The sequence below is a fragment of the Simochromis diagramma genome, unplaced genomic scaffold, assembly GCF_900408965.1.
Source record: "Simochromis diagramma unplaced genomic scaffold, fSimDia1.1 OVJJ01000271.1, whole genome shotgun sequence".
Taxonomy (NCBI): domain Eukaryota; kingdom Metazoa; phylum Chordata; class Actinopteri; order Cichliformes; family Cichlidae; genus Simochromis; species Simochromis diagramma.
Window position 1 is genome coordinate 843,878 of NW_024386909.1, and position 27,097 is coordinate 870,974.

General features: G+C 40.2%; 1 protein-coding gene across 3 annotated transcripts; it reads right to left on the bottom strand.

The window, feature by feature from the left end:
• Positions 1 to 634: 634 nt before the first annotated feature.
• Positions 635 to 22,539, bottom strand: rnpc3 (RNA-binding region (RNP1, RRM) containing 3). Of its 3 annotated transcripts, none has more exons than XM_040036219.1 (16): positions 22,462 to 22,539; positions 21,508 to 21,658; positions 21,365 to 21,412; positions 21,159 to 21,268; positions 20,931 to 21,020; positions 17,432 to 17,543; positions 16,717 to 16,785; positions 14,610 to 14,752; positions 13,587 to 13,712; positions 13,056 to 13,201; positions 8,368 to 8,565; positions 6,229 to 6,323; positions 5,401 to 5,459; positions 3,297 to 3,429; positions 1,109 to 1,186; positions 635 to 698 (listed from the first exon to the last, which is right to left on the bottom strand). In XM_040036219.1, the coding sequence occupies exons 2-15, from the start codon at positions 21,652 to 21,654 to the stop codon at positions 1,118 to 1,120; spliced, it is 1,545 nt and encodes a 514-aa protein (XP_039892153.1). In that variant the 5' UTR covers positions 21,655 to 21,658; positions 22,462 to 22,539; the 3' UTR covers positions 635 to 698; positions 1,109 to 1,117. The 3 variants fall into 3 exon arrangements, with proteins under 3 accessions (XP_039892153.1, XP_039892151.1, XP_039892152.1); XM_040036217.1 differs by having other exon boundaries at positions 635 to 963; XM_040036218.1 differs by lacking the exon at positions 22,462 to 22,539 and adding an exon at positions 22,304 to 22,449 and having other exon boundaries at positions 635 to 963.
• Positions 22,540 to 27,097: the final 4,558 nt, after the last annotated feature.

Sequence of the window (27,097 nt, forward strand, 5' to 3'; positions counted from 1 at the left end):
CAATGCAACCCTTGTATGGATCTGACGCATTGTAAAAAGGTGTCCCTCGGCTGCTCTGCATCTACTTTTAAAGCACTCCAAGTTGGGGAAAGCTTAACATAAGGACGATCTTCTCACATCATCAGATTAACGTTTTCTCTTCTTTTGATGGCTAAATATCAGCGACATCACAAACTTTACTTTGTGATTGACGTGAGCCAAAGCACACTTCCAGTATTGCTCATACCTAGAGGACAAAAAACAATTTTATTTCCAAATCTTTAGATATGATGGCTGCTGAGGGGAGAAGTTCACCCTCCAAGGTTTACTCTCTATAATCACACAGATGGAGCCAGCCAGGGATTGTAAAGGTAAGCTAACCCAGTCCCAGCAATTTTTCCACACACAGCAGTCTGTTTGGTTTGTTTGCTGTCTCTTCAGGACTGTGGGTTTTTTTCCCCCTACTGTTTTGACAGCCTACCATCTGCTTCAGAGCCAATCTCGATCTCATATACCTTCCCCAGTCTGTATTTACTCGGCTGACAGGACTTCAAGTTTGGGACTAAAGATAATCAGTAATGATAGTTTGACTGAAGTGTACGCGCAAATGCTGACATGTGTTTGAGGCGATGATTGGAATAAAACATGACAAAAATAATTTTAATAAAATATTGTATTTAATGGCAGAAAGGAAGAAAACATGCTCTGATGACCTCCACCTGAAATTCAGTCAAAAAGGGCAGAAATCAATGAAGAAGTTTAAGATTCAAAAATAGCTTATGGTTACAAAGTCTGTGCTAAAAAAAGACATAAGATACAATAGGCTAGAAAAAGAAAAGAAACCAAAAAAAAGCTATACTATAATAATATATTTGTGCTACAATTTCTGCAGTTAAACCGCTCCCCCCTCATTTTTTCCCCAAAGGATATGACACAATAAGGATACAAATGGTTCTGCTGGGCCACAATATCAAGCCTTGGTATCTTGAATAGATAAAGTGTAAACATAATTGTGAAGCGAAAACACCATTGCAATAAACATAAGGCTTGTTCTATATATGCACAGTGGCATCATGAGAAAAGGCAAATCATTTCCATATTATCATTTCATCACCATATCATCGCTCACCTGCTGACTTCACCTCTGTTTTGGCCCTCTCTTGGTAGCTGTGTTGTCTTGTTTCGGTCTTGCAGATCGAGCAAATTGCTGAGAATTGTAGAGTTAAGGTCTGGGGCAGCAAATATTTTCAATTCTATGTACTACTGCAATCTATAATTCATTAATTATCTCACAGCCATGGAGTGTCATTTATTTCTGAACTTGCACAGAGCAGCTTTAGGCCACATCGGCCTTCTTCCTTGTGACACTCACTGCCTCATGAATTTAATCTGAGTAAAGGTCTCAGCTATTTGTTCATAAATGCCAGAAGACTTCTGGCCAAAATTGACCTTATAAGAGTTTGGGTCTCTTGGTTTCCTGAGGTTGCCTCACTTACTCAGTGACATAACCATAATCATACAGACTGATAAACAGTTCACCTCACGTAGCAGGTTAAATAAAGAGAAGAGATCCAAATGTGTGGAAGACTGTGACTGGAGTGTTTTTGCTAACAAACCTCAGACTAAAACGTATGAGGATTTTATGCCGGGTTTTCTTTAAGCTTACTAATTTTTGCAGCTCTTGGTAAGTGCCATACTGCAGTCTCAGGCAAACTGAAAAAATCATGACAGGGAATTCAAACTGGGACTGGCTGTCCTCTGCCTAAAGATATCTGTACCTGAATGAACCTCTGTTCACTTTCTGATACTGCAAACAGACTAGAAAAATATCACATTTAAGCTACGAGTACATGCTTATTTCATTTTACAACAAACGTACGCAAACAAGCCAATCCAGGAAACATTTCTCAGAATAAAGGACTAATTATACAATAATAATTGTAGCGTATAACTTAATATCCAGAGCAAAATTTGGGATTAAAAATCTTAACATTTTTACAGTAGCAGTAATTATATAAATAATTTTTGGGAAAAATTTATTTTTTGCTCAGAGTTGGATGAGAACGTTGACACCAAGCTTATCAGTGTAGCCAGCAGCCACTGAATGGTGCAATAGCAAGTGGCACAGCTGTTTGTCATTACCTGGTTGGCCCTTGCTTTATGCTAAGCTAATCTTACTGGCAGCCTCCATCAAATTAGTTTTTAATCAAACAGACTTGAAAGGTACAGCATTACACACAAGAGGAACCAATAAATGCAATGTCAAAGAGTCAAGCAGCTGAGATTGACATAGAGATCAGAAAGACTGTGAAAGGTAACAAAGTTAACATGTCAACTTCAGGTCAGCCTGCCAAGTGAGCTTCTCCCAACACTGCTGTTGCCGCTTGGACTACTCCATCAACTGAGAAGACATCTTTTAATCTTTTATTGCATTATATTCAGATTTTAATTTATTTAGATTAAATTTTTTTCTATTTCCTATTTATTTAGCTCCCTCTGAATGTTATTTTTAAGCTTTCTGAGCTACTTTGTATTTGGATATGTAGCAAGGTCAGTTCTCCTGCTTTGGAATAACGTCCAAACTTTTGGAATAAATAAAGTGCATCCTCATACTGATATCTTCTGACATATATATAAAAAAACAACAAAAAAAAACAAAAAACCGACAACCAAAAAAAAGACCATCCCACACTTTACTAATCACATAGTGGCTAAAATATTATAAATATGAATAAAACTGAATTGATACTGAGAGACAAAAATTTTATCCTCTTTTTTTAATTTTTCCTGCAACACAGCTGAATGCAGGACAACACCTGAAGTAAATTATGCTGCAGACATCTCTGTTCACTCTTTGAGCTGAAAGACTAATATGCTGTCGACAAGCTAATTGGGTGCAGGATGCACATTAAAACACTATCAAAGTCAATAGCCTTGTTCCATTAAACAAGTTCAAATGTTGATGCATGGTTATCTCTGGAAAGAGGAAGAAAAACAGGTGGTGGTTCAGAGCTGCCAGATATTAGACCATATCCTCCTGAAGGTACCGAGGACCAAAGCCAAAAGCACATCTGTGAAAGCAAGTGCCCACTTGATAAATCATCTCTCAACTACCCCTTGATGTCTGTACCATTTTCTGCACGTTCACTTACATGTCATAGCCACTTAGATCATTTCCTTCTGTTTACCATGTTTTTACCTGCACTGTATTGTTACGCTAAATAATGCACACTAATGGTTACGTTTTTAAATCCAAACAAATATCAGTGCAACCTGAATTCACACGTTGTCTTTGTTTCATCTGACAGAAAGGATACAACAACCAGAGGTTTGTCATAAAGTACGTAGCCGTTGGTTTCCTGCAGGGCTTTCTCTGCACTCTGCACACTGGGGAGTCCGACGAAGGCCTGCCCTTTCATCCGCCCCTCCTTCATTAACACAATGTCAAACCTATGGAACAGGAATAAAGACACATCATTATCATTCAAAGCTTGTGGCCGGGTCGACTCAACGTTAAGCTCTGGCTTTTCAGCGTTACAAAAGGAAAATGTTATCTGCTCCTGCGAGCTCATAAAACAGTGGCTGTCGGTCATGCGTTAGTGAGACCCAGCAACCTGCAGGTTTTTATTCCAATTAATTGATTCAACTGAGTCGATATTTAGCTGGTAGAATAATTGAAACTCTGTATTAAAGTGCAGTCTACTACCAAAACATTAGGCATGTAACTACACTGAACACAACATGTCTATCCAGCACACAGCGAAACCTCAAACACTGAATCTCTCTTCTTCATTTCTAATCATTTGGCAACATCAGGTAAGCAGATGGACAGAAAAAGGTAGCTGACTAAATCATTATTTTAAGGTTGACTTCATCAATATAAGTACATGTTAATGACAAACAGCTGTGTAATCACACACATTAACAATTTAAAACTGTGATGACAAAGAAATTTAGAGACGACAGAAAGCTGTCTTTAATTTTGCTGCTGCACAGCTGACTGTGAGTGAGCAGCTGCAGACAGCTGGTTAAGTTATCAAGTGACAACATTCACTCACGTTCACCTTAGTTCTCTTAGGACCAGCTTTTCTGTGCTACAGTTTATTTGAATTCACTAAAGACAAGCTGTCATTTGCATAAATCATCAATTCCCCCAAAAACCTGAGATGCTGTTGAAAATACAATTAAAAACAAAAATCTCCCAATTTTCAAAACCCCCATAATTAACTTAAAATAGGATATTAAAAAATCATACATAATATTTGAAGGTTAAAAAAAAAAAAAAAAAAAAAATGTACCATTTTAAGAAAAACATTAGCTCATTTTGAATCTCCCCCCATTTATGAACGAGACCCAGAGACACTTGAACTTGTCCCTGACCCAGAGTGGGCACTTCACCCCTTTTCTGGAACCATGGCCACAGACTTGGAGGTGCTAATTGTTATTCCCACCACTTTGCACTCAGCTGTGAATGTCTCCAGTGCGAGCGGCGGCAGGTCACCATTTTTGGAAAACATGCACCCTGCATACCCCATATATGCATATATAAAGGTTTTAGAGCAACAGAGCTCTCATACAGACGACATATTTTGCATATTTCAGCAATACGATGCTAAACTGCATCCTGCACAAACATCTTTGTAGATGACTTCAGACCTTTCCACAACTGAAAACATTTTGCACATCATAAAATTAAAAAATATGAAAGTTCAGGACTGTTGAGCAGCTAGAATTCTAAATCAGACAATAATGGGACAACATTCCTCTCCCAGCAGACCAACAGCTGGTCTCCTCAGTTCCCAGATGTTTGCAGATTGTTGTTAAAGAAGAGTGAATGCGACACCATGTTAAACACGGCCCCACAACAACTTTCTTATACATGTTGCCGCCTTCAAATTCCAAATGACTCATTTTTTTCCCCTTGAAATTGAACATTTTCGCAGTTTAAACACTCAAAATGTTTTCACTGTTGCAAAAAAGCTGGTGTTCAGAACTCTTTTTCGAAGGTGTTGAGGTCACTAATTGTTGTAAACGCCAAAGAAAAAAAGAAAAAAGCCAAGCAGGTCACTAAAGTGAGAAACTGATTGGCTCACAGAGTTGCAGTTTCCTTTTTATCACCTGAATATGTGTTCAGAGTCTGTCCTCAACATAAGCTCGGTTTGATGACTCAGGTAGAATATTCATTTGAAGTAGTGCTGATGCACAAACATAAAAACGTCCCTCATGATCTCTACATCAGTTTAGGTACTTTATTAATAACACAAGACAGTGTCAGCATGAATAACTAAAAACTCTCAAGAGAAAGTGACAAATTGCTAGAGTCAAAAAATAGCTCATGAAGAGAAACTTGGGGGGGGAGTGAATCACAAGTTGTGTTAATATGAAGTAAAGACATGATACGGAGGATTGATGTTAACATACATGTTTCTCTCCTCTTCTGACGAGAGGTTAATGTATCTCCCGTAGATGTACTTCAGCTCCTGAAGACAAATAATAAACATTAGCAGCAAAAATGATTAGGATTTTATTTATTTTTTGTGATGCATCATTACAAAATTGAATAAATATTAACCCAAAATGTTGATGACACATTTGCTTCGCACTTAATTGAGTCTCTCTGCGAACTAGAAGGCAACAAAGTAGCTTATTGGATAAATCAGCTCGACACAGCCGGGAGGTTAACGGTGGAGATTAAGGCAGCCTGACCTTCAGGTGAGCCCAGAGACGCCCACACAGAGAACACTTTCGCTGCCACCTTTTTTTCTCACCTTCACCAGGGCCGTTACTCACAGCTGTGAGCTACGGCTAAGAAGGCCTGCGAATTCACTGAACAGCTTCCGTATCAAATGCAAGGGAAGAAATATCACCATTTTCCCAGGAAGCATAGGGTCAAACAGTAGTAATGTATGACATCATCCTGATATAATGCATTGCAAGAACACCTTTTATGAGGTAGTGGCACCTGTTATTTGTAGCCCCACCAAATATCACTGCTTGGCATCATCACTAGGATTAGAAAAGTAAAGCTTTGCTAGAAAAACACCCACAACCCGATTTCTGCACATCAGTCCATGGCTGCTTTATGCAATAGCATAGTTATCGTCAAGCTTCTAAAACAAGACATTTTTAAAGATAACTGATGCTATGCCAATTTAATATATAGGACGATGATCCCAGACTCTCATGAAACAACTCCAGTGAACCAAACAACCGCATAAAAGTGGATCAAAGAGCTAAAATTGGACCTACCTTCTCTTCCACTTGCTTTGCAATGTTCTTCACGTATAGTCTGCAGGTTGGCTCGCCAGGTTCATAATTTTTAAACACAGACATCCTTTTTATCTCTGTTTTAAAAGAGAGAAGGAGGGGGTGCCTTGATGCAAGGTGAATTTCAAAAAAACTGGTACAAAGGATCACAGGGCTGCCTATACCAAAAAATTTAAATAAATTCAAAGTCGTTGCAACTCAATACCATCCGCTCAATGTTTTATTTAAGACAGGATTGAGAAAGAACTAGGCTTAGAAGCTCCATGACTTTAAAGCAATGATTACATGTATGAACTTGTTTTTCAGTGTAATTGGGCATATCGTGCGTTAGCTGGTGTATACGTGCTTCTAAAAACACGGCGTCAGAGAACGTGAGACGTAAAGTATTGGTTGGATAGCCCAACTATTTAATAAAGGTCTACCTTTCTGTCAAATTTGCTCTCATGCCAGGGAGAAACAAAAGTTGTCTAAAATGGTTTAAATATACATGAAAATGTGCATTTTTCCACATTTAAACCTATGCAAATGGCCAGCAGAGCCAGAGGAATGTCAGTGTTTATTTGGAGTTGTGTTTTCACCTATTCAACTAAACAGCAGGATTTGAAAGCAGCTCTGCCCTGAAGCTGAATTTAAGCTAACCTGCCCTGCAAAGCAGAGTAGACCTGTAAATGATAATTCTGTCTGTGAGTCACTGGATAAATTGTAAATAATTACGATAACGGAATCTTAAAATCACAACCTCATTAGAGAAAATGACTTGTAATCATCATCATCCCTACAACCCTGCTAATGTCAGTAATGTTGATCATTTTTGGCCTTCCTGAGTAATGGAATAATACCACTTACAGCTGATTGTTTCAAAGTTTTATATAACACACACCAACAGCTAGATAGACAAAAGCACTGGGCCACCTACCAGATCAGTCTTTGAGCTGATGTCTTATGAGTCAGCAGAGCGTTGGTGACTTTTAGCCACTATACGCCTCAGCACTCAGCGCCACCGTTCTGTAAATTTATGTGGCTGCCACTTTGTTGCCGACACGCTGTGGTTCCTAACCGCTTCCACTTTGCAATAATACCACTTACAGTTGATTGTAGAGTATCTAGGAAGGAACTGATCGGCGGCAACAAGTATTACAGTCAAGCTACTTTCGACAGCTCGCTTGTCACAAGGGGCTGCCGCAGTGGGAAGCTCTGCATGTTTGATTTGGCAGCTTTACGGCAGACGCTCTTCCCAATGCAACCCACAAAGGGGCTGGAATTACCACCAGAACAAAAACTGGCTGGAATTGAACCAGTGACCTTTTGCCTGCCAAGCAAACATGTGAACCACTAAAGGTAGACTGCACGGCTGGGTTGTTGATTCTACACAGGGAGAACGATGTTACTTTACTCCCTTATCTCGTCTTAAAATGTTTCAGATTAACAATATGCCAACGCTGAATGCTTTGATATTTTGCACTCAAAAAAGGTGAGTGTAATATTAGATGGTCACAGTCAGTAGAAGCTAATTAGAAGCAGGGTTTTGCAATGCCAAAAGAAAATGCTGTTCCATATTTACCACCAGCTCCTGTTTCTGTGAAGGATTTCTTTCAAGGCAGATTTTCCACAATTTGCACTTCTTTTTTGTTTTAGCCATGATGCCTCTCAGCTAACTGGCAGTTTACGCTAATATGCATTTCAAAGTATCTACTGCTTCTACTCTACTCGCATCTAAACAAAGGAGGGAATCAGAATACATTACAGCTCCTTGAAATGGAAAGCAAGGACTTTTGGAAACTGACACAGCAGCTGATGCACAATAAACTGGACCAACAGAACAACAGTTCCATGAAAAAGTGACTACTGTAATCACATAGCTAACCTAAAACTGCATTTTTGGATCGTTTCTTACTGATCGATTAATCTGGTAAGTATGAAAATGATGTGACTCAGATCCTGTGGCCTTTGCAGTGACTAGATCACACCCTGCATCACACTATGCATTTTATCCTTACAAAGACTTTGAATCGATGACAAGGTGCACTGACGCTGATAGCACGAGGTGGCCCAACCCCTTTACTAAGAGACTTTATGTTTCCTTTTCCTTTAATCTGTCACATTTCTGTGCGTTACATTTACCATCTCTTGACAGCCGTCCTTTCTCCAGCTCCTTCCTCGAGATGACATCTGAGACGAGATCCTGCTCGTTGTCGCTGCGCTCCTCCTGCTGCTTTGATGCCTGCGTGCTGAAGTAAAGCTTCCCAAAACCTTTAGCCTCTGCTTCCTCCTCATTGCTGCTGGGCTTGATCTCGCTCTGATCCACTTGAATGGACAATGCTAAGGGAGAAAAGTGTAAGCGTGCTAAAACCTGTGTATCACATTGTTACATTAATTATGCACGTATTTCTCATGTGCCACTAAAGTTAGATCTGCTCAACCGCTTTATGGTATCAAAAACAGGAGGATGACACTCTCCCTCTAGCACAGTTGAGGTTTTCAAAGTGTTTACCAGTAGCAGATGGTGAAATAATCACTTCCAAAATGTTTATCCTCTTCAGTAAACAACACCAGCTCTGGATGGGGATGGGAGGGTGGAAGCAAATCCTCTTGGTCACAATTAGTTTAACATATTGATATTTAAATTTCTCACTGTGGCATCAGTATAATCCGAGTTGGAAATAATGATTTCTTTGTCGGGATTAATACAACAGGGTTTCATACGGCAAAGAAATAATGAAAAAGGTGGAAGGTTAAAGTTGGTGGCGCTGACTACTGGAAGACGAGCAAACATAAGCACATTCAGTCTCTGTGAAATAAAGAACTGTAATCAAAATTCCTCCTGTTTTGCAAACATGAGTTTGAAAGGCGGTGGAAGGATAACTCTTTTGAGGAGCACATGAATGCACACACACACACACACACACACACACACACACACACACACACGTTGTAGATGGAATTACTAAGAGCAGTGAGCCTCTACAAATCCGAGGAGGGTGGGGGGAGTTGTCACCCACGCAAGGTGTATGTGTGTGTGCACTGGAGCAAGCAGCGTTGGGGAGCTTTTCTGATACACTCTCTGCAGAGAACTAGATCGCTGCTTTCAAAATTATCCTCCTCCTTATCTACCCCCACCTCCCCTTTTCATTTAAATAGCTTGTTTATCGGATCCCACACCTCCACTTCCCCAAAACAAGACTAATCCAAAAAGCCACCTGTCATAGTTTATCTTTCCCCTGCCTTTAGGAAATCTTTTGTGTTTGACTTTGAGATCTATTTTACTTCGCAGGGACTTGCCAGAGAGTGAAGTTGTAGCTAGAGAGCAGGGAGATAAGGCAAACAGGGAACTGCACAGCTGACAAGTAACACAGACTGTGCCCTCAATGACATTTGCTCATACAGATAATGGTTAAACCTTTTTGGTGGCAGTTGCTACCGTGATATACTGCTGTGTAACACTTGGCTGCGACTTCGTCCATGGTGCGGGCTTTAACTTATGTCAATAGGAACATCAAAACACCTCCTGCATCAATGTGATAATAAACATGATGTATAGTAATAACTAAATCCCTACACTGCCTCAGCTGCACAGAAGGACATAAGCAAACCCATCTTTAAACTTTTGCGATGTATTTGGAGACTGCAGCATTGGTCCGATTTATCTTAACGGTAACTATAAAAGTAGCTTTTTGCATGTCTTAATACAACTTAGCCTTTGTTTCTCACATGCTAGAGATTTAACAATTTTCCACATCTGTGGCTCAGTACACATGTGGATTTTTTTTTTTTTTTTTTTTTTTTTTTTTTTTTTAAATAGAGGGGGGGAAAGCAAAGTTCGGGTGGGTCATCCACATAAAGAATGTCGGTGGGTTGATCCCTGACTTCTCCAATCCACATGCTGAAATATCCGTGGCCAGGACATGGACAATACATCCATCAGCATGTGTCAATGACAGAAAGTGCTTGAAAGCTATGTGTGATCATGGTTAACTAGCACAATCAACATTGGAAACTGACTAATTAACATTGCATCATTACATAGTTGTCATGGCTGCCACTTCTCATTTCTTAATGATGTCATATTTTAACACTGCTTATGCTAATTTAAAACACGCAGTAAATGTCTGAAGCTTTTCTACTCTACCTGAACACTCAAAGCACTTTACACAACTTTCATCATTCACTTTTATTCATGCACGTGCTCTCTGTCGAACATGCACACACATTCATTGGTGCACTGGAGAGCAGCTCTGGGTTAGGATCTTGATCAGGGCTATTTGACATGCAGACTGGAAGCAGCCTGGGATCAAAGAACCAACCTTCCGATTAGTAGATGACTTGTCCTACCTCCTTCTACAGTTTCTGCTCTTCACCTTTACCACATTTCTGCATCCTCATAAAGTTTATTAGTAACTCACTGAGAGCTCTATAGCTCTGGCAGCAGGTTGGAAGAAGCAAATTACAGAGATCATATTTTATTGTTGGAAGTATTAAATCCACCTTTAGCAAAGGTCTGTACAGGGAGTGCAGAATTATTAGGCAAATGAGTATTTTGTCCACATCATCCTCTTCATGCATGTTGTCTTACTCCAAGCTGTATAGGCTCGAAAGCCTACTACCAATTAAGCATATTAGGTGATGTGCATCTCTGTAATGAGAAGGGGTGTGGTCTAATGACATCAACACCCTATATCAGGTGTGCATAATTATTAGGCAACTTCCTTTCCTTTGGCAAAATGGGTCAAAAGAAGGAGTTGACAGGCTCAGAAAAGTCAAAAATAGTGAGATATCTTGCAGAGGGATGCAGCAGTCTCAAAATTGCAAAGCTTCTGAAGCGTGATCATCGAACAATCAAGCGTTTCATTCAAAATAGTCAACAGGGTCGCAAGAAGCGTGTGGAAAAACCAAGGCACAAAATAACTGCCCATGAACTGAGAAAAGTCAAGCGTGCAGCTGCCAAGATGCCACTTGCCACCAGTTTGGCCATATTTCAGAGCTGCAACATCACTGGAGTGCCCAAAAGCACAAGGTGTGCAATACTCAGAGACATGGCCAAGGTAAGAAAGGCTGAAAGACGACCACCACTGAACAAGACACACAAGCTGAAACGTCAAGACTGGGCCAAGAAATATCTCAAGACTGGTTTTTCTAAGGTTTTATGGACTGATGAAATGAGAGTGAGTCGTGATGGGCCAGATGGATGAGCCCGTGGCTGGATTGGTAAAGGGCAGAGAGCTCCAGTCCGACTCAGACGCCAGCAAGGTGGAGGTGGAGTACTGGTTTGGGCTGGTATCATCAAAGATGAGCTTGTGGGGCCTTTTCGGGTTGAGGATGGAGTCAAGCTCAACTCCCAGTCCTACTGCCAGTTTCTGGAAGACACCTTCTTCAAGCAGTGGTACAGGAAGAAGTCTGCATCCTTCAAGAAAAACATGATTTTCATGCAGGACAATGCTCCATCACACGCGTCCAAGTACTCCACAGCGTGGCTGGCAAGAAAGGGTATAAAAGAAGAAAAACTAATGACATGGCCTCCTTGTTCACCTGATCTGAACCCCATTGAGAACCTGTGGTCCATCATCAAATGTGAGATTTACAAGGAGGGGAAACAGTACACCTCTCTGAACAGTGTCTGGGAGGCTGTGGTTGCTGCTGCACGCAATGTTGATGGTGAACAGATCAAAACACTGACAGAATCCATGGATGGCAGGCTTTTGAGTGTCCTTGCAAAGAAAGGTGGCTATATTGGTCGCTGATTTGTTTTTGTTTTGTTTTTGAATGTCAGAAATGTATATTTGTGAATGTGGAGATGTTATATTGGTTTCACCGGTAAAAATAAATAATTGAAATGGGTATATATTTGTTTTTTGTTAAGTTGCCTAATAATTATGCACAGTAATAGTCACCTGCACACACAGATATCCCCCTAAAATAGCTAAAACTAAAAACAAACTAAAAACTACTTCCAAAAATATTCAGCTTTGATATTAATGAGTTTTTTGGTTCATTGAGAACATTGTTGTTGTTCAATAATAAAATTATTCCTCAAAAATACAACTTGCCTAATAATTCTGCACTCCCTGTATATCCCTCTTTGGAATCACACTAAAAGTTAAGCAGCAATTAAAAGTAAAAATAAATAAATATCTTTCTTGTGATATTTAAGCACAAGCATTTGGATTGTACCTTAAAATGTAAATAAATTAAAAACAGATAATTTACTGTGAAATGATCCTTGTCATTCTGTAATCCTTTAATCATATTATGTTACATTGATCATCGTCTGTGCCTCAAGCTTTCATGTCTTGTGCATAACTAAACACAAACAAATTACGGTCTTGCAAAGCCACCTGTGGTTGATGGACGACTTCTTCTATCTCAATTTCCTTTTCAAACAGTAACTCTGGCTGAACTGTATCTTTCCAATGTCATCAGTACAACTTAAATAAGTTCAGTCAAGAGAAGGACCAACAATAACTTTGATAACTGGGACAAAAAGTCTCAATTTCATTTTTGTACCTTTTTTGTTACCATTTCTGTGAAACAGTTATTTTTACCCTTCAACAATGGCAGGCTCCTTTATCTCAGCTCTGTTTGTCCTTTTCCAAAAAAAAAAAAAAAAAAAAAAAAACTCATCATGAATTTCTACAACTGACTAACTACTCTAAACTTCCTCCTGCTTTCCTCTTTATATTACTCGAAACTGAATATCTCTCGATCTTCAGTTTCAGAGGCATCAGCTTGGAAACTGTCATGACTCAACAAAAAAGCTCAATCCAGTAAAACTAGCCAACATAATTGACAGCAGAAATTGTGGGAGGGAGGATTACCTTTGCCTTCGTCGTCTTCAGGCTGAGCTGGCCTACTTCCTTCAACAGCAGCTGCTACATCCGGAGCTGAAATGCGGAACTCAATTTTCCTCGGACCGGCGGCGTGGGGCTGCTCAAACACATCCGAGGGCTGCAGAGTCGCAGCACTGAGGACAACAAAGACAATCACTGCTACCCTCAACTGCAATCTCTAAAAATAACCTACAATAAAACTGAGCTCCTGAGCTCCTTACGGTTCAGGATATTTTGTTCTGGTCAACCTGAGATATTTCCCAGTCCACAAACATGTGGCCAGGAGACTGTGTGTTTGTGTATATTTATAGTTTAGTAACAGAGTTTGTGGCCTGTCATTAAGGGAGTGTGTGCGTGTGTGATGCTGAAACGATAAGTCTCCGAGCCGCACGAGGCTGTGTTTATGAGGAAGACTTATTATCTGGAGGTTTTTGCCCTCTCTCTTTAGCTGCCTGTGAATACTGTCCTGAGATGAGCTATGCGTGAGGACTGTGACATGCATGAGTGCCTTTGGTCTACCTCTGAGAGTCTGGCTTGGGAGCATAGAGTAGATCCTTGATCCTGGGCTTCTTTCGTTTTGAAGCTGTTTTTGGTCTCAAGGGTCGCTTGCATGCTTGGTTGACCAGGCCCATCAGACGAACAATCCTGAAATAAACCAAGCATAGGGAATAAGGGGGAAATCATCCAACTTGGTCCAAAAAAAAAAAAAAAAAAAAATCTATGAAGCTAGTACTGTAATCACACATTTGCAAATGTATATGGATAGTTAAATATCTGCTGTAATCAGATTTAGAAATGTATAAAAAAAATTCTTTAAATTTATATTCTGATTTGTAAATGTGCAGAAGGATCATTGATTTTCCAGGTCTCTGGAGCTCAGCTGGAGGGCTGGGACATCACTTTGGTGATTATCTTCTATAACACGTCAGTCTAAAATCATCCATAGGTGGTCAACTGGGGAGGAGACCTGGTGACCGCAAAGACAATAGTATATGATTCACACTAGTTTTTTTTTTTTTTTACTCATCAGACCATTCAGCGAGTCCTCAGACCCTAACACTGGAGGCACAGCCGTTCTGGAAGATACCACTCCCATCAGGACAGGAATGTTTCATCACACCATAAAGGTGATCACTCAGAGCAACTTCATATCGATTGGCAGTGACCCAAACCATGCCAGTATCATTCCACTGACAGCCAGCCAACGCCGTCGATGTAAGGTTCAAAGATTCATATTTGCCCTTTAGTTTGTCTCCTGCTGCTAAAGTGGAGCAAAAGTCAGACACGAAAATCTTTGCGTTTACACAATTGTGGATCTACACGAGCTTTATGCATATTTAGAAAATATGACAGGGAGTGAGATACAGATGTGAAAGTCTCCACACACGTTTGCAACTAATCTTTTCTCTAGAAAGATTAATACTGATGAATAATATGTTAATACGCCGGCATGACCGTTAGCTATGATGAGGTGCAAAACTATCTGAAAGCCAGTCTGACTGTCTCAAACAGTGTTTGTGCTGCACTCTGTCGTCGCCTCACCTCTCTTTGTCTTCGTCGTCTCCACTCTCATACTCGGATTCTTCCTCGCTGCTCATTTCCATCTCCTCCTCTGGTAAAGGGGGATAATCGGGAGGGAAGGGAGGAGGCATGGGGATGGGTGGAGCAGGAGGCAGGAGTTCAAACTGCGGGAAAGAAAATTACATGGCTTAGCATACAAATGGGAGAAGCGATGGCCGATTTTGATTTTAAATTAAATACAGATATTTTGAAATTCGACAACAGTCAAAGGAGACGACTTTACGGTACTAAAAACAACAATTATTTTTGCAGTTGAGCAACCTGACGACCAGCTTCTAATAACTAATAAAATGTAAGAAAATGAGCGCACAATAGAACCAACGTGTCAGAGGAAAAAAGGAAACTCCTAGCACAGCTGGACACAGCATTCCCTGGACATTTTGCATGAGAGAGCATCTCTCCCTTCACATCCTATCAATTGGTTTTTTGTCTATGACTTTGACATTTTGAACATTGGAATTTCCTTGAATACTGAGCATCATTGCTCTGCTTCTGAACCACCATGTCAGTTACATAAAGTTAAATGTAAAGTTTCTGTTGTATTCTCTGTCTCTGCTGTTTTTGCTGCTTGCATGTGTACAGTATATGAACCCTTTTGTAATCACTAAGGCTGGAAAAGACGAGTGAAAGCCTGACTTTAATAATTAACGGACCCTCTAATAGCAGCAGCCTCCATCAGACCTTGGCTGTAGCTGCTTCTGACACTTCCAAATGGTTTTTGGCATCTTTTTGGACCGCTCCTCTTTACAAAGCTGTTTCAGTCCATCAATATTTCTGGGATGTTTTGATTGAACACAATTCCTCAGGTCATGCCACAGAATGAAAACTGAGTTAAGGTCAGGTCTCTGTCTTGCGAGTTTCATCCTTTTAACCATCCTTCTGTTGATCTACTCGTGTGCTTTTTGTCACTGCCCTGTTGCATCACCCAACCTCCCCTAAACTTCAGGGCATTGACTTCTTGCCTGCATTTCTCCTGTAAAATTCATTATTCCTTCAATGATAGCAAAGGAAAGTGTTTTGGGACAGGCGGTTGATTTTCTTTTTTCTTTTCCTATTTTGCAAACCTTTTTTGTGGACTGTAGCGCTTTGGGGTGTCCTTCCATTAACACAATTCTTTCTCAGCGCTTTTCTAACAGTTGAGACATCAAAAAGGATTTCACAAGTTTACCAAGAGATTTCTGCAGGTAGTTTTATGTTACCCTCGGGTTGTTTTTTCACTTCTTGCAGGACTACACACTGTGTTCTTGTGTGATCTTTGCCCACTCCACTTCAGCTAAAGTAGCAACCTGTCCTGAATTTGTCCTATTTGTAGGCACTTTGCAGACTGATGAGCACTCAGGTCTTTAGAACGGCCGTTGCAGCCTTTTCCAGCTTTGGGTATAAAGCCTGCTGTGATTTTGTTGAGGTATGGTTCATGCCAACCATTCATTTGAGGGAAGAGCAGCACCTGCATCTGCTTTACTGAAACACCAAACTCAAAGTAGTTTTTGGAGAAGTTCTGAATGTGAATATTTACTCATTATTTTTCCCTGTTTGTGTATTATTAGTTTACACAGACTGTGTCTGAATAAAGTACTCATAAAATACCTTTTATGAGTACTCAGTGTAGAAATACTGATCATACCAAAGGGTTCCTGCATCTGAAAGTGTGACGTGAACACATGAAAGTTCTCATGATTAATAAATAAGCTAACTTTAAATAAATTTGTATATTTATATGTGCATTTTGACAAAAGAATATGAACTATGAATGGAGAGAAAGTAGGAATATTTTGGCTGATCTGGGAAAAGTGCTCACATTTACTGCTCAAACATGTTCTTTTTACATTTAAGAACTTTCAGTCTCTGTATTTGGGAAAGTCAAAAAGTTAAGGAAAGGTAGGGATCTATAGTTCTGCTCATCAACCTAAAGACACACAGCTGAGTGTTACTGCCTTAACAAGCTGTCTAACTCTCAGAAGTACATTTTGTGAAACATAACACGTGCTGCTTTTTTAAAAAGCAAAAACCTTCACATTTACACACTTGGAAAGAGCTTTACATTCAGTGATGGTGTACAGAAGCTTACCATGGGTGGTCTGGCTGTGATTGGGCCAAAAGGACATGGCAAATTCATCTTGTTCATCAGATGAAGTACCTGTATAGTTTGAGATACGAGTTTGAGAACAGTGAAAATTCATAGCACAGGCTGGGGGGGAGAGAGAGCAGGTAATATAAATATATATTGCCGCTCTCAAACAGGCAGCCGGAAACTCGGGCTCCATATGTAAAACAGATTTCCAGGCTTTCGCATACAAATACGAGGATCAAGGTGAGATTGAGGCTCGAGTGAGATGCCTACGATGAGGCAGAGCACTGGGAGAGCTTCTCCGAAACACACTAGCACCACCAAGCCGCTGACACGGGGAACAGCAGCAATTAAAATCCAGGCAGCGCGGCTCCCAGGGAAATGTTAAACCCATAACTCATGCCGCCCACTTATGGTTTATTATTAATACTTGCTTCCCAAATTGAGATTTAAAAGGCAAATGTTTGCTGTTTGATCTTTAAGAGCCTGGATGCAGTTCAAAAACCTCTGGGACACTTATTCCAGAATCATATTCCTATTTTACAATATAAATGTACGGACTCGAAATGCTGTCACATTAGCTTGAGTTTTTTCTTTCCTGCACTAATTCCCACTTACCAAAAATGAACACAGGGACATCATTATTATGGCCAGCATCTGCGCATCAAGGTAAAATAACAAATAAAACCACACAAAGGAAGCTGTGTTTACTCACTTGAACATAAAACTTTGGCACGCTCATGAGGGCGTGTGTTATATTTGTCAGAATGCCATTAGAGGGTGGTGGATATAAATATTTCAAAGTGGGATTTGATTGAAACTTCAACCTGTAGGAGACATAGAGAGAGGGGGGAAAAAAAAAAAAAAAAAAAGAGTGTTAGTTTAAACCTGCAACTCCCTGCCTTAAATACAATAAAGCCTTCACTGAAAAACAGTCACGAGAAAAAAAAAAAAGTATGGAAATTAGCGTGGAAACAACTGACGTTTTGAATACATCTGAAGGAGCAAACACTCGATCCATTTCAAATGAGTGCATACAGATGAAGGTGATTTACTCTAAACAAATTCAGTCATTTTCTCAATTTCTATACACAAAGCAGTCAAACGGGAACGAAGCATGTACACTTCTATATTTATCTCCTTCACCTTCAAATCTAAAATTGGAATCCAGATTAAAGCACAAGTGATCCGAGTCTGCTCTGGGGAACGACAGGCGGAAACGGTCTGAAGCCAAGAAATCCTAGAAAGGACTAAACCACGCTTGGCCGGTGACCAGACAGGAAAACACCCAACCTTTAGGAATAATGAGCTCTGTACTAGCAAATCAAAAACAGTGTTTTGGAGTTATGCTGTTAGTTTATGGCTTTACGGAGCATGTCCCTTGCAGTCTCTGATTCAACTGTAAAGTCGGCATCACACCAAGGACTGCTTGAAGATCATTTTAGGCCATCTGCTCCAAGAATTAATGCTGAACCAGAAGTGACTTTTGAAGAGGATAATGATCCTAAGAACAGCAGCAAATCCACCAAAAAATGGTTTCGGCATGAGAAACGGAGAGGTAGAGGAGAAGGAACGGTCTCGTCAAAGCTCGGATTTAATCCCACTGAAAATATGGGATTAAATCATGCAAGAAAACCCTCAAACATCCTGAGAATGAATGAATATTGCATATAAACTGGTCAAAAGTTAAAGCAAGACGATGTCAGAGACGGGCTGACAATTATGTAACACGTCCCTGTTTTGTTTTTTTGTTCTTTTTATAAGCACTGTTCAAAGATAATCACGCGTTTGCTTTCTCAAATACTTTTTATGGGATAAACTTCTTCACATGACTATATGTCAAAACAACAGTTACACATCAGTGTGTGGCCCAGGCAGTGGCCCTACCTCTTGCTAGGAGGCCTATCATTAAGATTAAAAGCACAAGCCATGCCGTGTCAGCACAGCAAGGCTGGTCCTCGGGAAATAGATTTCTTAAGGTGCCAATCTACACAGCGTGGGACAACAAATTCACCTACACTCAAGACTAATGAGCAAAGACTGAAGGTAGGAGAGAGTTATTTAATTTGCCACTAGAAACATCAGTTAAAGGTGCGGAGGCCTGGTAAATGGTGCCTTAACAGCACTCCAACTCACCTTCGTCATCATTTGATTTTGTGAATGTAGATTCTGTTGTGTTGCGGCTTGAAGCCACGTCATCAGCAAGATGTTTTTCCCACAAACATTTCTCCTTTGTTCCAGCGCTCAACCACAACTTCTCCAATTAGAATGAAAGCAAGCTGAAGTTAAGGACTTAACCACAGAGCCCGACCGATACTGATATTTAAGGATTTTAAAAAGTCATTCTGATCTTTTGAACCACTGGTTTTTTTTGGGTTTTTTTAGATTTTCCAAACATTTGCAACATGTAGTCATTTATTTACCCGACTTGACTGGATCAGCTGGTTGTTGTGCTTGTGGTTCCAAACATGTGCTTCTTGTGTTTAAAATTGAAAAACAGGGATGTTGCAAAGCGCCCTCTGGTGGGCAAACTATGAAACATCAACACTCATAATATAGTTGAAGGGTGTTTCTCCCATTTCCTCTTTACTTTTAAAAAGTTCCCTTACCGACCATTATAAATGCAGCTAATATTATTGGTCGCTAGCAGCAAACAGCTAGTAGGGGTCGCCGATAAAGTCGGACTGTGGTTGTATGCCTCTCCCAGCTCAGTTTTTTCCAGTTTGCATCAATGTGAAATTTGCAAGATGATTAAAATCTCCCATTCTGCTCTTTAATTATTAATGGCCAGGAAAAAAAAAATACATGTTTTGCAACACATCAGCATATCACAGTGAAGCTGACCTTTGCCCACAAAAATCCAATCAGCTCATCCATGACTTCCATAAAAAAATGTTTTTAAATTCATTGCGGCAACTCAAATACACATCTTGAGCCACAGCTCTCCACAGTAAAATAAATCTATATTACATCCTGGACGTCATCTGATTGAAAGGGTTTAAATATCTGGTTTCAACTCTGTAATCATTACATGCATTATGACGCTAAAGATATTATTAAAATCTTGAAGCTTATTTTCACCCGCTGGCATTTGAGTCTGTCTGATTTGCACCTACTCAAACAGACTTTACTTATTTCTAAAGAAAACGTAAAATTGTTTTCTTAATTATTAGCATATAATTTGCCACAGAACAAATTACAAAAATGTAAATGTGTACAAAATGCAGTTCTAGCCTTTCTGCTTATACAACGATTGAATTAAGAAAATGAGCATAGCTGACCACTATTTTAGAGTCCCCTTTTTTTAAAAGCACAGATTAATGTATTTTAAATTCACTTAATATCCCTCAATGTATTATTTAGTCCATAAAAGGAACCAAAGACTAGTGAAAAACAGAGTTCTTCACTAGTCTACAATCACATTTTTGCTGTACAGGAGATTTAAAATACGCCGTCATTGGTGAACTCAAGCTCAAAATAACCAGCAAGTGCAGCTAGCAGGACATCTCAATTTGTCCCTAATCCAACCTTTCTACAAGCTCTAACACACCCAAATGCAATATACTCGTCTAACCAGACAGCACATTCTCTCAGTTTGTGCAGACTAGTATTAGAATATGGAGCTCTTAAGTCTGGGTTGCTGTAGCAGCAGCAGCAAGACAAACTGTCAGAAATGGAGTGAAAGGTATCAAAGACCACCTGGTCCCACCAACTGGCAGGACAGACGGCCTGTCAGGCGCTCAGTGGCGGCCTGGCTATCTAATTGGACACAAGGCGTTTGACAGCTCCCAACTACAGCTCTCAGATTCTCATCCAGGTTTACTGTCAGCCAGCCTCCAGGCAGTTTCTGCATAGCCAAACTGGCAACACTCTGACCGCAGTTTGGAGAACATGTGTCACACATGCATATTTAATCGAATAAGACAGAGTTTGGGCAGGTAATGACTCACAAACTCTGGGTAATGGGAGACAGGGCCTGTCACCAAAAGGCAGAATGCGATATAGTGTTTTTGTTTTCTTTTTTTTAACCCCACAAAATGGCAAAAAGAACAAAGACTAGAAATCTACAAGGTATCTAATGAATAATGCACTAGAGAATAACATCAGCCAAAAAAATAAATAAAATAAAATAAAAAACAAAACAAGTGATAAAAATAAAATGTTTCCTTCCCTCATGTCACACCAGCTTCATGATGACATGCTTTCATTCTTACCCGAGACTCGGTGCAACGCCCGTCTCTATGATGGGAATATTTGGCTTTTTGCTCTCCTGCTTCTTCTGCTCTTGTTTGACATTTTCACCACTACAGAAAGGCAGAGGGGAGGTTCAGACCAATACAAGGGATGCAATCATCTGCTGTTAACTGACAGAGGCATTAACAGTCCATCAATTTACATAAGAATGAAGGTCTGTGCAGCCCGGGGTTATTCAGACAGCTCACCTTTCTGACACAGGCGGGTCCTTTAGCACTGTTATGTGATCTTGGCCTTTTGCAAACTCCACAATGAGTGTCTGATCAAGAACCTCTAACTGATGGAGTCTGCTTAGAGCCTATAAAAAAAAAAAAAAGATGTTAAGGGGACTGAAAAAGACCATACAGGACAAAGTGAGAGAAAAACCAGAGGAAGTCTCAAACAAAACTCTTACCCTTGCCGCTGACTTTTCACTCCTAAACGTTGCAAAGGCTGCATGTTTCTGTGGAAATGGACAAACATGTTCAGACTGCCTGGCAACTCAAATGAATGTCCGGATGATACAGCTCATGGGATAATCTGTGAGGAGAAACGTACCAAGCGGCCCCTGTTTGAGAAGACTCTGACTGACTCAGCTCCGAAATACTTCAGGAGGTCTTCCTTCTCTTCCTCGCTGAGCTCAGCTGGTAAGTGGTGGACAAGCAGTGTTTTACTGCAGTTTGTTTGGACTGGGTCTTCATTCATTTTGCTGCAGGAAAGCAGTAAGAGAAATGGCAGCAAGTTAACCTCACAAACCTCCAACAGTAAGCAGCACTCACCTCCTGTGTCCAGTGATAACCACTACCTAATAAACAACCTTTCACCTAAAAGAGCAATTTCACAGGCTAACTGGTGGTGCAATGCCTCTTGATACTGTCTGCCCCACTGATGCTTTTGACCGGCCCTATGTTCAATATCTAAATCGTTTAATTTGGTGCCAGCCTTCGCATACAATCATATATAATAGTCCTGTGACCATACGAGTAGTGAAGATTTAGGTTACACCAGATGCAGCACATCAGTCTGATACTAACGCTGATGTATTAGACTGGACATCTGACACGTGCTTCTAACGGGCTGAGCAAGCCTCTGTTCAACCCCAAGCAATCGTTAAAGACAATGAGAAATGTGTGTGACTGCAGGCTGAGGCACTAGGTTTATTTAGACTCATTTATAGAAAAACGTTGGTATTTATTTAAACAAATGATGCCGAATTAATGAATGAATTATGGTCATTTTTTTTAAAAAGCTGAAGTGAAGCGATATAAGACGTGCTGCTTTTTCACTAGCAAAGCCAAGTTTAATATGCCTTTCCTCCAATAGCTGCTCTACTCCACGATGACTAAGTCCTTACCGTAATGTGCCGCTAACGCTGGTGCAACACGGAGCTAACGTTAAGCTAATTTATCTCAGCCTTTATATGTTCTGGACACTTTCGAGAACCGAAGTAAAGATTTTAAAACATAAAACAGAGTTCCGAACCGCAATAAACCTTTCTGATCAGAAACTTGCCTCCAAAACCAGCCAGTAAACAAACCCACTTCCGTATTCTCTTCTTCTTATACCATGTGACAGCATCAGGAATGTGCATTAGCGCCACCCCGTGGACTGGAGTATAAAATGTCTAACTTCTTTTTGCGAGTCCCCTTCCTCCGGGACTCTCGTACAGAACACGCATATATGTAAATATAATTTTAAAATGTACTAATATGTAATATTTGATAGTAATACATAGCTCACTGAAGCTTCTTTCATCACTTATTTGAAAGCTAAAGCGCTAGTGTTTATTATGAAGGAAATACCGGAAGTAGTTGGTGTAGTCATTCAGTTAGACCACTATAGAACATACACGGTAACAATAAATGGTTAGTTTTGGTCTCATGTTTTATAGATGAACTTAAATTATAGCTCGCATTCTGTATTCCTTGTTCCTCTAGTGCGCATCATTTTAATACTGATTTAAGTATTAAAATGATGCGCACTAGTGGCTTCAAGTGAAGACTGACAATGGGAGGCAAACCTGAGCAAAGCAGTCGAATTAATAAGCAGATAACGTGTTACAGTAAAGACTGACATGATACCTTCTCATTTCCCACAGAGATGGCTACTTGAAGATGCGTGTTTTTATCGCCCTCTAGTGGTTACAACGAATGACTAAATTCGTCAAGCCAAAGGTGAGAGCACACGGACACTTCCAATGACTACCTCCAAAATACAACGACAAAATCGAAGAAATAAACAAATACGGGAACCTGTCAGCGTGCCTGCTCATTTCGAGGTTTCTTGTGCACCCACACGTCCAGCAGATACATTACGATTAAAAAAAAAAAAAAAAAAGCTTATTTAAGCTTCCTGTACCAAAAAAAAAATCTTATTTTTTCTTTTTTTTAATTATTAAATCACAATACGTAGATATCGATTCATAGAAATTTGTTACAAAATTGGTGAAAACAATATTTTTTTATGCTAATTGCTCTTTCCCGGTCATGGATTCTATATCATTTAGTATAATCCATGTATAAATGCTATAAAAAACATTCAGAGGCACAATAAATTCACAGCTCTATGCAGTATAATGCGTTAGTGGTGATTTTTCACCAGCAGGTGGCATACTCACTACATCAGACTCTGATTAGTCTGACTGCTCTAAGCAGGTTCAACAGTAACTTCCAGATTCTCCCTTAAGCCACAGTTATATTGTATTTTATTATTAAACAAAACAGTGCGATGTGATTAAAGCTAAGCGTGTTTTAATAATACAAAAAAAACCTGTCTAATGTAACTGACCATTTTCTAAGAAAAACAAGTTCACAGTGTTCTTGTTTGTTTATATTGTATGAATTCTAATCTGTTACTGTCACAGAGACTCAAGTTAAGATCTGTCCTTCTCCTGTCCAGCCTCGTGAAAACATCCAGGTTCCTATCCCCACCTCTGAGAAAATCTCCCTACACCTCTCGAGGTCCCTCCAAATTCCTGGCCAAATGAGGCCTTTTCTTTGACGAGCGACGCGAGGGCATTCCTCATCAGGGGGACACAATACCCCCTTTCACCGTGGCCTGGCTCTGAAATTTCACAGGTGATGGGAGGAACGGCGGACACTCGATCCTCCCTCCCCTCTCCAGTGTAACACATCAGCCCGAGGAAGCGGGAATGTGGCTGCTGCATGGAGAAAGAGAAAAAATGCGGAGTGTGGAGCACTGACTCAATATCTGTTGACTGTGCTGAGAGCATTATTTCAGGGACTAAAGATGCAGATCGTTAATAATTTGTGATGAAATCGTGATGTTTGACATATCAGAGGTGGCTCAATCGCACCGTTAATAAAATGCAAGCCCCACCCTACATATGGGTTTTAAGGAAAGAGGTGAAAAGCAGGGCATGGACTACTAAAACTGTAAAAGAGTTTCAGGTAGTGAGAGAGATGAAGATGAAAGGCTGTGGCTGCCCCTGTAAGAAATCTGAGGAAATGACACAATTAGAAAAAGGCCCCTGTCTTTCTCAGTAGGACATTTTAAATGCAGAGAGGCCCCCGTGGGAGATATTGATGCTCCTACTTGTCATTTAGCCAATCCTCTCATCCAGACACACTTACAGCTTTGGGATGCAGAGTAAGATTCTCATTTCAGCCCAAAAGAAAAAAAGCTTAGCAGCCTTTCAGTGATTTATTGGAAAATCAAACAGAGTCATTTGGAGACGTTAAGGCTCAATATAGAAGCAGCATGCTCCTTTTAAGTGGAGGTGTTAGATCTATTATTTTTATATCCATCACTGCTGCACTGCTTCTCTGTCTCTCTCAGAAAACACAGTATTACTGTTTGTTTTATTTCCAAAGCTCATTTTGATAGTTTTTATGCCTGCTAACTCGACATGTGTTACTACAGCCAGGAAACTGGTTGGTGGAAGCAGTAGAAAGCAATAACAATCATGGCACATGAGCTGAGTTGATCTGGATAGTATATGTCAACTGTATTTCAGTATTTTTTTATTAAAAAGCATTGCATATATGAAGGTGTCCACTTAAAGTAACATCCTCTGGAAAAGTGTATGCAAGTTCTTACTGCTGTGCCATCAGTGTGGTATTAAAACATGACAACAAACAACAACAACAAGCCTGTAAATCTCCCAGACTTAATCTGTAGTCTTCTGATTTCCTCTACTTCATGAAATTTCTTGTAGACTTGGCACAAGGTGGGCTCGCTCCCCCCTCCTGCCGCACAACAACAACAACAATGCGTTTTGGTCTTTGCACAGAAAAAACTATAAATGCTTTTGTCAGTGCTGAGCAGGACAGGCAGGTGAGGTCTGGTGATGAACAGTGTTGTGGAAATGGTGTTTGACGTGTGATTAAGGCATGAACAAGACCAGAGGCAGGGGTTTTCTATTTGTAATCACTGATATTAAATCCTAAGGAGATATCCTGATTTGGGTAGTTAGCTGAGGCTAAATGAGGCTAATGCGGGATTTGTGGTACTGCGTTTGTGTAGGTATTTGTCAGAATGACCTTTGCAGATGTACTTTTGAGCAGTCCCCCAAAAAAACACGGTGAGGGTCAGGTGTAAGGATCGTGACCAAGATGCCCAAACAGGTGTGTGAAACCTCTTGAGATCTGTAAGTCACGTGACAGTGATCCTGGCTTAGAAAGAGACACGGTGACAGTTTACTGCAAGTTTTTGTTGTTTTTAATACTTTCTTCCTCTTCACTTTAAAACAATTCTTTGTATATTCTTCCTTCACTTCATCAGCGGCTGAGCTAAAACACCAACAACAGCAAAAATGTGAAGAAGAGCAGTTTTTGACTCTAAACCCTGGTAACAGTGGTCACAGTGTTGGTCTGCAAAGCTGTGTGTAGGCTTTGTAAGGGACCAGCACACAACCGTGCTGTTCCTGGTACTCAGCTGTGTTTTCAACAGCGGACCGAGAGTTAGGAAGTTCTGGCCTAGTGCCAGTTACCAGATTATGGTTAGGTTTGAGGTGTGAAGATCCGGGCCTGTTTGGGCAAAGAATTAGCACTTTTATCCTTATTTATGGACCAAATATGACCTGAACTGAGCAAAAATGAAATTTTGAAAAATTCGCTAAATTGCTGCTTTACTTAGTCAGATGTTACAATAATAGTTTATAATGCGATATGAAGTGACCTTGCTTAGGTGTTTGTGTTGAATTAATTATGTTTTATGTTGATGTTAATCTACCAGACACAGTTTCTCTCCTGGCTATTTAAAGTGAAGGCACAAGGATTTAGGGGAATGCTTGAAATTCTACTTGCCTCTTCAGTATTTCATCTTTTTTCCCCCAGTTTGCCCACCAAAATACTTTCCTGCGTGGTTCTACCCACACAAGAAAAATACTGGAAACTACACACACCGACTCCTGTTTGTGAGTTTGAGGGACAACCTGAAAAAACAAAAAAAGAAAGAACCTTACAGCATTTCAGCTGGAAGAGCGATCCGAATAAATTCAAATAAACCTATAAGAAAACGCACGCTTCCTTCATATGTGACGAGTGTTTTTGCCCAGAAATTCAAACTAATTTTGGAGCAAAATAATCTCTGCAGGCTCTGCACCTTCAACAGGGTCCTACAGTCCTCATCAACTCCCCATGACCAGTTTCTCTCTGACTGGACACACAAGGATTTAGGCTAATACCCCTTAGACAGTAAACTCAGGTCATGCCCAGCCTCTGATGCTTTAAATGGACTCTTTCATGGTTGGGGGCAATGTACAGGGCAGAAGGGGGCTCTGTGGTGGGATAGTGTGTATTTCCAGAGCCTATCATGGAAACAGCATTGAAGAACTTAGACTCCACTATAACATGCCTCTATTGTGCTTGTACAAATATGTCACATCAGACTTGGTGGGGCTGATTGAGACATGTCTGTTTGTTTGTTTTTTGAAATTTCCTTTTATATATATTTTTAAATAGTCTTTGTTACTTTAGTATAGACAGACCTAGTTACCCGTTTCCCAACCCTGGGTTAAAGTATTCTAACTGTCTGCTCTGGCTTCACAATGAAGATGTGACAGATAACTTAACATATTTGCCCAAACGTCAAACTATTCCTTTCACAGTGAGTGCACCTAGCTTTCATTTTGCTAGTTGCATGCAGAGCAGGCAGCTGAATCCCTTCCTCTTCCTGTCTGTCTGTT

Coding starts and splice junctions, on each gene's coding strand:
- rnpc3 (XM_040036219.1), bottom strand. CDS start 21,654: ATGAATGAAGACCCAGTCCAAACAAACTGCAGTAAAACACTGCTTGTC. Junction 21,413..21,507: donor TCTCAAACAGGGGCCGCTTG/GTACGTTTCTCC, acceptor CCATTTCCACAG/AAACATGCAGCCTTTGCAAC. Junction 21,269..21,364: donor GTGAAAAGTCAGCGGCAAGG/GTAAGAGTTTTG, acceptor TTTTTTTTATAG/GCTCTAAGCAGACTCCATCA.